We start from the raw sequence: 15,051 nt of genomic DNA, 5'->3' as shown, positions 1-15,051 counted from the left end.
TAATATATACTTATTTGTTACTGGTTATAGAAACATGCTACTCAACGGAGCTGTGAAAGGTATTTTTAGCAATTTAGAGCCAAAACTGGCACCTGCTTCAGACCATGTTAAGTTTGTCACATAAGATACCATGGCGATCTAGCCAGGTTAAAAGAGAGCTACCTTTGTGGGATCAAAAACTCTGGCTTTAGACAGAAACATTCCTTGCAAAGACACTAATCTTGCTTTGTGGTAAAGTACCTGATTTAAATGAAAATTGTGGCTTTTTTTTATTTTCCTTTTATTCTTAGATTGCTTCATTTATCATATGAGAACATCTGCTTCTCTGACTTGGTGCCAAAAATACATTTGGTAAAGAATTTTTATATATTTTCTCAAGAAAGAATCATCAGTATGGAAACTGAGGTATTGTACTTTAACACCTAAAAATGTCTGATGAGTCCCAGCCTTAGTAATGAGGCTGCTGTTGTTGTATACATTACAGTTGGTGAAGAACAAATGAGTGCTGTAGGCAGATGATGTCAAACCAGCCTTGGAGGAGACAACACATCTGGCTAACATGAACTGCTGTGCTCCTCGGAGACCTATTTGTCAGTGCAGGGATGGTTTAATGATATCAGGCAGAGAGCCACATACAAGTTGGCAGTGAATCGCAGGGGCAGTTTGGCAGTGAAAGGGGGGTCATCTGCCAGCCTGGAGGAGACGCAGCCACCTGCACAGTCCTCACTTCATGTGTTATGGATGACACTTTTATTTTGGAGGAAAACTTTCCCACAGTAAAACTGAGGGATACAAAACATCAGCAGGTTTATTTCTATTGCAGCCACTGCACTACCGTTAATGTTTCGACGATGTAAGCGTGATATGCAAACGATAATAGAAGCGCCCACATATGAAGGATTTCTGGGAGACGATAGCCTATAATTTCAAAGAGAAATTGTGGATTCACAACTTCCAGCTGATCCACTCAACTTTTAAGAAATATCCGATGCAATAACTTCTCTTATAGCTCCTGCTGCATCATAAGGGTGCCAGTTCCTACTGACAAGCATATAGCCATAGCATCATGTGACCTAGAAAATCAAAAAAAAAAAAAGTGTTTACATTGCAGTTTTGCCAAATATGGCTTTTTCAAATCGCCTAAAATACCACTCCATGCGAGCGGAAAAACTTTTTGCAATAAATGGGAGTTTTTCTCAAAGTGACATGTTTCCATCAGGTGACGCTTCATACTCTGGCAGGAGGGAGAGGTGGGGCCCTCGCTCACCTCCTGGGGCCCTACGCAGGTTGCATACAGAGTGTATAGGGAGGGCTGCCTCTGACTTTTTCTGCAATAGAGGATCTAATAGTTCCTCCACCACTGCTTATTTCTGAAGTACCTACGGCAAACGCTGCAGCTGAAAGGGGGGAAGCTTCTTCGGTAACAGATTGTGTTCAAGGGGCCTATGATGTCATCTGATATTGATCACAGGCCCCTGAATCTATTTAAAATAAAATTATATCATGGCAGACTTTGATAATGCCAGATATGGTATCATTCTCCATCCAAAGAATTAATATGACATTGTATTCTGGTGAAACTGGTATTTACATCCTGAGCTGAAGGTATATAATTTTCATATTGTCGACTTTTTAACCATCTGAATAAGTATATACAGTATGTGGCTTCTGCTGCCCGGCTCAGCTTGGCAGGTGCCTATTGTCCAAGACTGATGCAATATCACTTAACACTATGTTAGTATATTAATTGTGTGAAGTTCTCCCATTTTTCAGGCATGTTATTTTGTTCTACTATTTTATTTTGTTGTGAGTTCGTAGCGCCCTCTAGCGGCAGCAGTCCACCTTGTATTTTTTTTCTCTCCCGGTGATTATTCTTACGTGCTGTGCCTCGTTTTGACTGGTGAAGCTGAGCTGGTGAGGAAATGTGTACAAAGTGTTTGTAACTGGTGTTAATATCATAAATATGTCTGTGCCAGTAAAGTAGTGATTTTGTTATATCTTATGTTTTCCAGTTGATTACCTACCGACGGCACAATCACTGTTTAAGTGCAAGCATGTGCAGAGTTGCTGAGGAGAAGAAATAAACACTTAAAGGAGACAGAGATTGAGTGTCGTTGCTGAGTGTGACACTGTTTCACCAGTCGAGAACACCCCGTGCGGTGGGATGTATCAGATCAACGTAGTTAATTTGATAAAACCGTACAGTAATCAACACTAAGCCAGCCCCTGCGGACGGAGAAGCCGGAGGTCGGACAGTGTCAACAACGGAAGGCTACAGGAGGCTAACGTAGAAACGAGACCCCGGCGGAGCTTCCCGGCCGATTGACGGAGTTTCGGACCCGGATCAAGCCCTCGGGAACGGATATCGTGTGGTCTGTGACTGTGCTTGAGTGACTGTATCAGGATTGTTTAAGCGACGGCATAGGATAAGCCGATCGCCGCAAATTTACTGTGTTAGCACGTTAGCGAAGTCATGAGTTAGCCGTTAGCTCGCTGCTAGCTGCTGTTAATTGGAAGTACGGCGTCAAAACAAACAACGAGTACAACAAAGGAGGGGCCAAAAGGGAAGAATGGTGGACTGTGGAGAGTTAAAGAAAAAGCGATCCTATGCACAAGGGGTTTTTAATAGGATAGCAAATGCCATTGACTTTTAACATAGACTTTCTAACTGAACACCTCAAACGTGAATTGAGAGCGCGCAAGGGCAGCTATGAAGAGATCTGTAATAGCAGGTTTGATTACATTGCTGAAATGGAAGAAGAGGATGCAAGTGGATTCGACACAGATGTGTGGCTGATGTCAAGAAAAGGCTTGCATGATTGCGGACAAAGTATCAGGACACAGAAATGAGGGTAAAAGATACATTGTGGTCCCGCTATGCATCAGGTCAATTTGGTGGCCTGACAGTCAGCCTTAAGGACGTGTTTGATCAGGCTGAAGCACTCCAGCCGGGTCACATAACCGATGAACAGTATGATTTGGTGCACACAGCACTTGAGAGCAGAGTCGAAGCACTAGAGGAGTTTGTGCAGGGCTGGGAGCGCTATGTCCCGGAAAAGCAGGTGGATATCATACGAACCTTTCTTAAAGACTGCAGGGAGAGGAAAAGTGTGACTATAGTTATACTGACTAACTACATGCGCACAAGATCAATGCATGGCACCTTTGGTGTCCTGTCAAGTTGTCAAGAGAAAGAGGGTGATGTTAACGGTGGAGTGACAGTAAAGGCAGTGTGGATGATGGAGGAACAACCACAGCTGATGGGGCAAGTGGACCTTCATTTGGGGGGGGTGTCGGTGGCATGGCACATGATGACGGCGTGCAAAGTGCAGGTGCAGACCCGGGTCATCAACTCCAACCACTCCAGTGACTAGCAATGCACTGGATAGTAATGTGGACCGCCCTGATCGGGCACAAGGCACGGGCGCCCCGTCGGCATCTCCCCAAGTGACACCACAACGACATCCCCCGCTGTGGTCTATGAACCCAACGTTTGGCCCCAGCTTCTCCAGTACCCCACAGCAGCAGCGAGGAGCGCGCACTATGCTACCAGATAGTGTTGGCGCAGGGCGGAGCGTGTCTACCATCTCGCAGGGGTTAGTCGGGCCCAGGATTGGCGCTTGCACCCTTAAGCCTGCCAAAGTTCTCTGGGGACAGGAGAAGCTATTGGCGATGGAAGAGTAACTGGGGGACCCTTCAGGCATTAGCTGAACCCACAGGCTCCCCGGAGTGTCGGCTCTTTCACCTGCTGGACAGCATCAGTGATGCAGTGAACGCCAACACAGGCTGTCTCATTGCTGCATCATGGAGGAGGTCTTCCGGGTTCTGGAGGACTGTTATGGGGACATGTCGCAAATAGCGGACGACATCGTACTGGAGCTACAGGATTTTCCAGCCGTGCGCAACAACCAGCCAAGGGAGGCATTACAGATGATCCAAGTGGTGGAAAGGGCGCTGTTGGACCTCATAGACTTAGGTTGTGAGGACGCCATAAAAACTAGCTGGTGATCCGTCACTTGAAAGTAAGTTACCAGACAGTATGAAAGAAAGGTGGCTGTTGTACTGCAAAACAAGCCAGCAACGCTAACCCTCGTGAATCGGGTTTGACAAACTCTGGCAGTTCCTGAGAGATCAGAAGACGGTTCTGGTGCAACTAGAGCAGTTACAGATCACCAGACGACCTAACCCTGCCAGGGCAGGTGAACCGAGTCCCCGTGAAAAGACAAAGGAAAGACTGGGGGACCGGAAGCAGGAGAGGCGTTAATTTACCAGGGCCACGGCAAGTGATTCGAGAGGAGAATCATCATGAGAGCCTTGTAGTATGTGTGGTGAAGAGGGCACACTGGACGCTTGTACCGCTGTAAGACATTTAAGAAGTCCAGCCCACAGAGCGGAGAGCCCAAGTTAAAAAGACAAAAGCCTGCTCCAGGTGCCTGGAGCTCCATGGGAAAGACAGTCCGTGCAATGAAAACTTCTTGTGTCGCAATGAGGACTGTCAAAGAGGTGACACCCCTCCAGATCACCACTTCTTCCTGTGCCTCAAGTCACCAGCTAAAAAGGACACCACCAGGGGGGAGACCAAGGGGGCAAAGAGGAGAGGACCCGGGTCCCGAGAAGAACAAGAGGCTGTGTTTGCAACTCTAGGTCTGACCCCCGGAGCAGCTGGAGGTTGTTCTGTGAAGCCTGCACAAACAAGGTGTCTTCAACAGTAAGTGCTGGCAAAGATCTGGTGGATGAGAGTGACCAAAGGAGCACCCGGTTCTCATGATGTTGGTGGAGGTCACGACCAAGAGGGGGGACTGGGTCGGTGCACTTATCGATTTAGCCTCCGATACTAACTATATCACTCACCAAGCAGCAGAAAGGCTTGGATTGCCTGGTGAGCCAGTCACACTGGTCGTATATGGTGTGGGTGGTATGGAGGTGAAGGTTGAGTCTAAGAGGTACTGTGTGAGCATCAAGGTAGCTAAAAGGGGACATGGCGACTCCATGAGTTGCTCTACATGGACTGGAGGAGATTGCCAGAGAGACCATGCAGTGGACTCAGAGTGCCTGAGAAGTTCTTCCCAGGTGTTGTCAAACCGGGGGAGCTGACCCGCCCGGAGAAGGTTGAGCTACTTATCAGTACCCGGGAGGGCCGTCTTGCACCCCAGCAGATGATGAGGTGCGGCGATCTGGTGTTGTGGGACGGTCCACTCGGAAAGACCGTCAGTGGAGTACATCCGGATCTTTTTGAGGACATTGAGGTGACCGCACGCCACTCTTCGACCCACTTTGCATGCTCCATGAGGGCGGAGTCAGGGAGGGTCGAGGTTCTCACCATTACTGCCCCCAGCTAAAGAGCTGCATGGAAGTCGAACCACAGCTGCGCAGTAATGCCGAGATTGTCAAGTGGCTGCAGTGGGACAGCATTGGTGCCGCCTGCGACCCGGTGTGTGGTGGGTGTCGCTGTGGAAAGTGCGCCCCTGGGGGGAAGGAGATGTCACTCGCAGATGAAAGAGAGTTAGAGATCATCAGGGGAGGACTGACCTTCAAGTTAAGCGACCACCACAGTGACAAGCCCCACTGGGACGCCAGGTACCCCTGGAAGGAGAACCCTGCTACCCTGCCTAACAACCGCATGGCTGTCAAAGCCGTTTCTAAAATCAGAGAGGCGCCTTTGATCGAGATCCGGAGGAAGGAGGCTTTACGCAAGGCAGGTGCGTGACATGATAGCCAGGGGGCCTAAATCAAGCTTTCCAGGGCTGTGATGGACAGTTGGAGCGGAGCTGTATGGTGGGTGAACCACCTAACAGCCCCCAACCCACACTCTGTCTCCACCCCAGTGAGACTAGTCTGGGATAGCAGCCGGGAATTCAAGGGCGTTAGCCTTAATGGCATCCTGCTGAAGGGCCCAGACGTCTTGAACCCCATCCGGGCGGTCCTGCTCCGCTTCCGGAAGGTAAACATGCGGCAATTGGCGACGGTCAAAAATGTACAACCGGTGTGGTTGAGGATCAGGAGCTGCATGTCCATCGCTTCCTGTGGAGAGATTCTCAGCCGATGACATTGAGGACTACGCCGTGGTGCGGGTGAACATGGGCGATAAGCCGGCTGGCTGCATCGCCCAGGTGGCAATGCGGGAGACTGCCTACTTACCACAGTTCACAGACAAAGTGGAAGAAAGACATGTCATTGTAGACAACGCCTATATGTGGATTACATTCTTGTGTCCACAATGACCCCCAAAGACTGGAGTGAGATCCTGAAGGGGTCAAGTTATTCTCACAGCCGGGGATTTCACCTCAAGCCATGGGTGCATCTGGCCAAAGTGGGAGGCAAGGTGGTGCTCCCACCAATCCGAGACTATTGTGTTGCCCAATCAATTACGGACGAGGACAATAAAGCCCTGGGAGTGGGTTACCATGTCGGGGAGGACAAACTTTTCCTCATGGTGGCCATTAATTTCTCCACAAGGAAGAAAAAGATGCGCACAGAGCTCAACCTCGCTGTGGAGGAGATAGAGGAGAAGACCCCAGATCCCCTTACCCGTCGCATGTTATTGAGCCAGGTAGCCGGGTTGTACGACCCCTTATTCTGGCGACGCCTGAAACAGAAGGGCGCCATCCTCGGCCAGGAGGGCCTTTCAAGAAGCTGGGACATTGACCAAGGATACATGGGACAAGCCACTGTCCAGTGAGCTGCGGGGAGGGCGATCGAAGCTCTTCAAGGAGTATGCCCGCTGAGTACCATCACTTTCCCCAGGAGTATTACACCTTCGCTGGCAGGGTAAACCCTGGGGATAACATTCTCCGATGGGAGCTGCGACTCTTATGGGGCAGTTCTCATCTGCGCTGGGAGACTACATGGGGCGTTAGTAACCTGCTCGTGGAGTCAAAGGCTAAATTGACCCCTTGGACCAGAAGGGTGATGCAGTTAAAGCGGAGATCTGGCGGAGCCGCCTTTGCTGCCCGGCTGAAGGGATACATGCAGAAACATGGGCGAAGTTGGAAGTGGGTAGGTGGTACCACGCCGACAGCCAAACTGTGCTAGGAGCCATCCAGCCGGGAAAGTTATGGGTTCCAAATCTCGCTAATCGTGTTAGTAATACAGAAAGCCGGGCCTGTGACAGATTGGTGGTGGGTCCTCGTCAGTATAATGTGGCTGACCTGGTCACTAGAGGGTGTCCCCTGATCAGCATGCTTGTGACTCCCAGTGGCAGAGAGGTCCTGGGTTTCTGTCCAAAACAGTGGAGGAGTGGCCCATGAAGTCTGCGGCAGAGGTAGCCTCTGGTACCAGGGAGGTTGTGAGCAAGCTCCAAAGGAAGGCTTTGACTGCCATCACCACAAGAGCCCAGGCCAAGAAATTGTCTGCTCCAGATGGTCCTATTGGTGTCAATGCCATGGTCAGAGACGAGGCAACCACATCGCCTTTCTTCAGTCGAGGATAGGGATCCTCAGATGCAGCTGCAGGGTTCTCTTCAATGACACCTGGTGCCTCCGGTACGAAGAGGTTTTGGGGGTCAGCTCTTGTAAGTCAAATGGATCTTTCGAGGTTTACTACACTAACCAGACTCTGTGGGGCTGTGGATACGCCCGCAGAGCGGTGCACTCCCTGAAGTTACTCGGCAGAGATCGAACCGGCGAGCGGGAACAGTGGGAGGCAGTACTCACAGTCCAGGAGCGAGAGGCGGCATTCCTGGACTTATGTCTCGCTGCCCAGGCAGGCGTGATCTTCCCCACAGCAACGCTCAACCGCCTGGTCGTGAACCAGGACAAGTCAACAGGCCTCTTGTTATGTCACGGTCGGGTCCAGTCTATTGATAAGGAGAAACTTGGGGTCCCATTGATCCCTTACAAGGAGCGGATCAGTATCCTCCTTGCTGAAGAAGCCCACCGTACAACCATGAGGGTATTGCCGGTACCCTCCTTCGAATGAGGAAAAGAGCCTGGGTGGTGCAAGGCCCTAGAGTCGCTCGCAAAGTCATTGACTTGTGTGTACATTGTCGGAAGTGCAGAGCCAAGCTATGCTCACAAGTAATGGGCGATCTCCCTTCTGTAATGCATTCCAGTCCAGCAGCCCCTTTGGAGTACACAACGCTTGACCTGTTTGGTCCATACATTAGTCAGGGACGCCGTGAGACGGCGCACGAAGAAGAAGGCCTGGGGCGTGGTCTTTAGTTGTATGGCCTCAAGAGCGATCCACGCGGATTTGCTGAAGACCTATCAACTGAGGGCTTTCAAAACTTATCAGCGATTCACTGCCCTAAGGGGTCATCCCAGAAAGCTCTGGTCCGACCAGGGCACCAACTTCGTGGGGGCCAGACCTGCGCTGGAGGAACTCTACGGTTTCCTGGCAGGTATCGACAAAGAGGAGGTCCAAAGGAGAGCGGTTGTGGCTGGAACTGATTGGGTATGGGAGTTCAGTCCGGCAGACTCACCACACCGGAATGGGGCAGCGGAGGCGGCTGTCCGCGTGTTGAAGAGGTCATTGGGCAGTGTTGGTGAGGAGGGTGACTTGACCACCCTGGAGTTTCAGACCCTCCTCTACCTGGCTGCCAACCTTTCCAATGAGAGACCAATCAGTGCCAGAGCTCAGGTCCAGGAGGAGACAGTAGACGTTGTGACACCGAACTCGTTGCTGTTGGGTCGGACAGGGCCCAGGGGTGACACCCAGGGTTTCGAATTCCCTACCTACCTGCTCAGTCGCTCTGCAGCAGTCCAGGTGGAAGTGGATAAGTTTTGGAGACGTTGAGCCAGTTGGCAGGGCTCTCACCTGTTTGTCCGGCAAAAGTGGCATGCCCTAGCCCGAATGTTTCTGTTGTTGAGACCTGGTATGGGTTGTAGACCAAAAACGCCTCCGGGGTCGATTTAGGCTGGGTCGTGTCGAGGAGGCGTGTCCAGATGATAAGGGTGTTGTCCGAGACGTCAAAGTGAGGATTTGTCATAGCCTTCCAATCAGTCTGTCCCAAGCCAGGAAGGACAAGGAGCCATGTCCTTCCACCATACTACACAGGGATGTCAGACGACTGGTGGTGTTGCTACCAGTAGAGGAGCAGTAGGCCACTTACACCCCTAAGTGCCTGGACAGTGGACACTTGAATTCAGGACTCAGACCAAATCTGTGTCATTGGACGATCTTGTTGTGTCTTTATTGTGTCACTTGGAAGTTGCACATGTTTTGTGTATTGCATTGTTGCTTTGATAATTGTTGTTGTGGCCTACTTGGTCAGAGACTAGTAGCCCAAGTGGGAGGTGTGTGAAGTTCTCCCATTTTTCAGGCATGTTATTTTGTTCTACTATTTTATTTTGTTGTGAGTTCGTAGCGCCCTCTAGCGGCAGCAGTCCACCTTGTATTTTTTTTTCTCTCCCGGTGATTATTCTTACGTACAGCCTCGCTTTGACTGGTGAAGCTGAGCTGGTGAGGAAATGTGTACAAAGTGTTTGTAACTGGTGTTAATATCATAAATATGTCTGTGCCAGTAAAGTAGTGATTTTGTTATATCTTATGTTTTCCAGTTGATTACCTACCGACGGCACAATCACTGTTTAAGTGCAAGCATGTGCGGAGTTGCTGAGGAGAAGAAATAAACACTTAAAGGAGACAGAGATTGAGTGTCGTTGCTGAGTGTGACACTGTTTCACCAGTCGAGAACACCCCGTGTGTGGGATGTAGCAGATCAACGTAGTTAATTTGATAAAACCGTACATTAATCATATGGTATTCTCCACTTAATGCAGCTCATTTATTCATCATTCAACATGATTCCCACACTGCATGAGGTACACAGTATAATTAGATGGAGTAAGTGGCCCAGTGTGTGGGTTGGTGGCACATTGCCTTCCATGTGGGTTGGCTGGACCTGAGCATGTCTCATCTGCCAGTAAAAATAATGTGAAACAAGTCGAATTCGTAATATTAGTAATATGAACACTAGAGAACACAAAAAGTTCTGATTTGAAACTTCTGCTGAACTTGGGAGAAGTAGCGGCCCAAGTATAGGCTGACACGCACCAACACTAGGCAAGGTTAAACTCCCTGAAATATCTGCCAAGAAGCTGCTCTAATTGACAGCTCAAGGCGCTCACTGCTCTTTATTCCAACGACATTCGCAGATCTAATTAACAAAACCATCAGCCTGTCTTTTTCCCTGTGATTAGCTGTTTTTTTTTATCTCAAAGAGTTGGAGTCTGGCAGAGTCTGACTGCTGCTTGGCAAGGGTCACAGACTGAGAGAGCCACAACCATCAGCTCCTCCCCATGAAAAGAATAAGATTAAAAACAAAACACTCCAGGACTACTGAAGGTGAGAATGGAAGTGTGAAGACTCGTCGCTGCAGAGGAACAAAACAGCTCCGACTCCTCCATGCCCAGCACACCCTTAGCTAGAAAGGTAGGTATATAGACAACAAAAATCTAATTGTCTGTTTAAAGGCCTTATTAATAACTTTGGTTAGAGAGAGATGATTTAAAAGAATATATATATATATATATATATATATATCCAAAGAGCCTTTAGAAAGATGTATAAAAATTAGCTTGACTGTTAAATAATCATTTAAAAATTGTGTCAGGTCCAAAATAAATGTTTTGTTTATATGACTGTAAAATGTCTGAGATTTGATCACCACTCTTAACAAGGCTTGTGAGCTAATAGATTAACAATGTTGGTATCAATTGGTATCTCACGGTCTTCACTGGTCAAGGGTCTGAAAGCCTCTGGGAACCCAAATCACCCAAAACTTTCTTAATATGTAATATAGGGTCTTATATGCATAAAAAAACATTAAAAAAAATCAGCAGATATAGTCTCAGTCCAAATTTGAAATATTGTCATATGAGTTTTTTCAAAGTTTTCTGAAGCTGGGTTGATTTGGCCATGGTTATCTACAGTCCATATTACGTAATATGGAAAAAGACAATTGAAAATTCAAAGTCAGCTGTCAGTTGATATTAATTTAACATGCCAATCTGAAATCCCTGAATGCTCCTTTCAATAGGGTGTGTTTACAAACACTCACTCTAAGTGCTGGAGCGCACTCTGGCACAAACTGGACTGTTGGTAAATTTGGAGTGCTGGTGGAATGTACCGTTTGGCTATCCAGAGCACCGCATTCTGCGAGTTTAAGACTTTCAGACTGTACTCAACACTTCCTGCATGTTTCACATTAAAAGTCAAGTCAAGTCAAGTCAGTTTTATTTATAGAGCCCATTATCACAAAACATGGTTTGCCTCAGAGGGCTTTACAGTGTACGACATCCCTCAAAGCTTATCACAAAAGTCACCAGTGACCTTTGTCAGTAAAGGGCTACATAACTACTTCAACATGATGTTAGAAAAAGCAAAATTACTATGTTAGTGCAACTAAAGGTAGACTTTAAAAATACATGTAAACATTTTCATGTGAATGAAATCGCACTTAGTCGAATTTCTCCAAGTTGGAAAACCACACCTACATAATGCAATTTGGAGTTGATATACTCCTTCTTGTATATGCAAATATGCACATGCTCCTTAGTCCCCGCGCTGAGCTTCGACCCACAAGTCCAACAGCTTCAATTTGTAGAAGAAAGCCAAAAGAAAACCAAAAGCAAATGAAGGGAAGGAAACAAAACAGGACGAAGCTACCAAGCAAAGTGTAGAGTGTGTAAGCAATGTACAGCGCTGAAACGTTATCCATGTTTTCACCGTTCAACATGCAACCTGTTTGCCACTTGCTAATTTGTTTGGTATGTGAGGTGAAGGTCAACCTGAAGAAGGTCCAATAGCAACTAGCTGAAAGGTGCAAATCTCCACAGACATATTTCTGTCAATAAATGGATTTTCTCCCAGTCCTTGTATACTGAGACAAGGACAGTAGTGTAATTAAATGGCCTAATGGAGCTATTACTGTAGCTCCATTAAACTGTGCTTATAAACATGCTGACTGTGACTCTTTTTTTTTAACCACAAAATATTTCCAATCAAACTCCACTGAATCTCAACAGTTCCTTCACACTTCCTTTCATAGGAAAGTGCAGTATTATACTCTTTAAGATATGTCTGTGCAGGAAATATCTTAACCCACTACGTAAAATTGGCAAAGTAGATACAATTGATTTACCATGAATTCACATTGTGAAGAAGGTGTTGAGTTTTTGACAGCAGCAAAGAGCATAACCAGGAAACCAAATGCCCACCAGCACAGGAAGAAAGGAGATTTCTTTCTCCAATACACGCCTATTACAAATAAAGACTTCTCTCTGGAGTGAATAAGGTTAATAAAGGCCCTGAGAAGTCACAGCATTATAGTAACGTTTCTCGATGGATAATAAGATGAAGAGTGTGCATGTGCATGTGTGTGACTGCACTCACCCTGCTCAGCCCCATGTGGTAGCTGCTCTTCTCCAGCTCCAACGACTCCAGCAGCTCCTCCACTGCCTGGAAACCAGCAGAACAAACAGTCAGCAGGCAGATAAACAAAAACAGCCCTGCTTTGTTCAGAGCCTTTCCTCTAAGTGATCACATGATCCAGGTGCCCAAAGGATGCTAGTTTGGTGTTATAGCTACAAACAGCATTCCCCGTTGACACCAGAAAACACAAACACACACACACACCTGCCCCCGATATGCCTCGAGAGATAAAACAAGTGAGACGGAGGAGTTTCTCAGGTCCCTCTACTGTCAGGTTTTATCCATCGAGCCGACTAAACCTTTAGAAGACAAACTGTGAACTGTTTGAATGTTGTGTTTCAAGTCAAGAGGGTTTTAAGGATTAAGAATCACAATATCTGAATACTATATGTGAAAAATGGGCTTTAAAGAGGAAAAACACTAATCTTTATTTTCCACAAAGGGCCTTTTGATGTTGCAGTAGATAACAGTCCACAATGGGAAAGTGGTGAATTTGGCTATTCTTAGATTGTAAGGCTAATAATGTTATGCTTGTAAACAATATTGCCCGTAAAAGTGAAAGCCAACCCCAGATGATACTATATTTACTATACTAGATACTATATTTGCACTTTTTTGGCACTGTGTGTGCAATTTTCTTAGATTTCTCTTGGACACCTGCTGCTTACTGTCAGGAACCTAGTCACTACCCCAACCCAACACTGTCCCCAGGAAACCTCCCGAACACAGCAAAATAACAGTTCTTGCATGAAACATTAAACTTTTGTTAGTTTGGCCTTTCATTCATAGGACAACGGCATTTTGAGGGCCTGAAAACGTAAACTTTTGAAACCCGGTTGTAAATTAAAAGCTTAACTGATTAAAGTGTCACTAATATTTTACACTCCACCCTTTTTCAAAATGAAGATTTGTTTCAAACCTCTTTAATCCTCTGACTGCTTCTGTCTCTTGTCATGTTATCCTGTCATCGTGTTCCCGAATCTCAGCAATCAACTTGGTGAGTGTGGTGATATTACTAATGCAAATAATAAACACAACTAATTACATGTTGAAATAATCCAGAATTATATTTTAAGACTCTTCATTTCCATGTCCCATTACAACATGAACACAGATCACTTCTTTTTTTTTTTTTTAAGTTTTAAAGATTTTTTTATGGGCATTTTGCCTTTATTAGATAGGAAAGTATGTCAGCATGAAAGGGGGAAGGAAGAGGGGGCGACATGCAGCAGAGCCAGAACCAAAGCTGTGGCCGCTGAGACAAGGACATCGCCCACTCTATCCACTGATCCACCTGGCACCCCTGGACATAGATCACTTCTAATCTAAGGACATAATTGACCCTCAAGATAAATTCATGGCAACCTGTCAGTGGGATTTTGACATATTTTGTGCACAGAGTACTGTAGAGCTAAAGTCTTGGAGTCTGGACAAGGAAATGATTTGTGCTGTTAAGCATGAATATGCTCAGTACATTTTACTGTTCATCAGACTTCAAGAGAAAACGCTGTCCTGATGGTGCCACTAAAGAAAAGTCAGGTGGTCACAAACATCATTAAAAGGGGACACTCCACCAGTGTGTAATGTCAGAGTCATTTAACAGAAAGCCTGCGGTACAAAATTGGGGAATGGACTCTAAAAATGTTAGCATTTAACAGACAAGCAATTCTCACAACAGATGCTATCGAGGTGCATTACCAGAAGTGAAGTGATTCAGCATTTTTGGTTTGACTCAGACTACAGATAAAAGTCAAGGTACCACTTTGGGGGCTTTTTTTGGTTTAGTTTTCTTTTTTCTCTCTCTTTCTCTCGTGAGTTCTTTGTTGATAGACCTCACTCTGACTCAGGGCTTTGGTCAGATTGACAGGCACTTGCATTTGTAGGAGTACAAAATCAGAGAGTACCGCACTCTACACAACTACTAAAAGACCTTCCTACAAAGCATGTAGACCACTGGAACTCAGCACTGAAAACCAGGAAAATAAAAATAAGACATGCTAATACATTAGGAACTTTCCATGTCAGGTTCCATGGAGGTTTGAGCCTCTTTACTCGATGAAACATGAACCTCAGCAAGTTCACTTGATTTGGGAAGAAGGCTATTAGCAACTAAACAGAACACAGCCAAAAAATTAGTGAGAAATAAGTTTTTAAAAAAAGAAGAAAAAAATTACCTGACAAAGGCAACAAAAAAGAAATGTAAAAAAAATAGAGGAAAATTTCTATATATAGCCCTTGTTTTTTTTTTTCTTTAACATACTTTTAAGTATGTAGTTAGAATGTTTATGAATTTGGTTTTTTTTCCCTATTTTTTTTAATAATATCTAAAAATCTCCCTGAGCTCATTTTCAGGTCTTTTTCTTCTATACAAATTTGGCAGTTCGCAGGAAATTTCTTGCCAAGATGCTTATTGCCTTTTTTTCTATGTTTTCAAAAGAAGTCAACCCAATTTTCTCAAGTTTCAGGGGTTTAAAAGACTGTAAAAGTCATCTGAAAGCAGCACAAGAAAACAGACGTCGATCGACATCGAGCTTGTCAGCAGATGATTTCACAGTTGGTTTGGGTCAGCACGTGAAATGTGTTGACAATAAACAGATATAAACATTCATCTCATTCCAGTGTACTTATATTCATTCAGTACAGTCCTGTTCATTCATGGACAGGAGCCTGACAGAGATT

General features: G+C 46.1%; 1 protein-coding gene across 13 annotated transcripts in view; it reads right to left on the bottom strand.

The window, feature by feature from the left end:
- Nucleotides 1–15,051, bottom strand: part of myo18ab (myosin XVIIIA b) — a 219,690-nt gene that overhangs the window by 103,239 nt on the left and 101,400 nt on the right. For all 13 annotated transcript variants that reach the window (XM_088079413.1, XM_088079407.1, XM_088079408.1 and 10 more), the window contains one exon: nt 12,334–12,399. In XM_088079413.1, coding sequence (XP_087935539.1) covers nt 12,334–12,399 — 66 coding nt within the window. The remainder of the gene's footprint in view (nt 1–12,333; nt 12,400–15,051) is intronic.

The sequence above is a fragment of the Plectropomus leopardus genome, chromosome 6 (genome assembly GCF_026936395.1).
Source record: "Plectropomus leopardus strain MGB_pleo_1.0 chromosome 6, ASM2693639v1, whole genome shotgun sequence".
In the NCBI taxonomy this organism is placed as follows: domain Eukaryota; kingdom Metazoa; phylum Chordata; class Actinopteri; order Perciformes; family Serranidae; genus Plectropomus; species Plectropomus leopardus.
The sequence above is the reverse complement of the archived record's forward strand: the minus strand, read 5'-3'. Positions and strand labels throughout refer to the sequence as shown.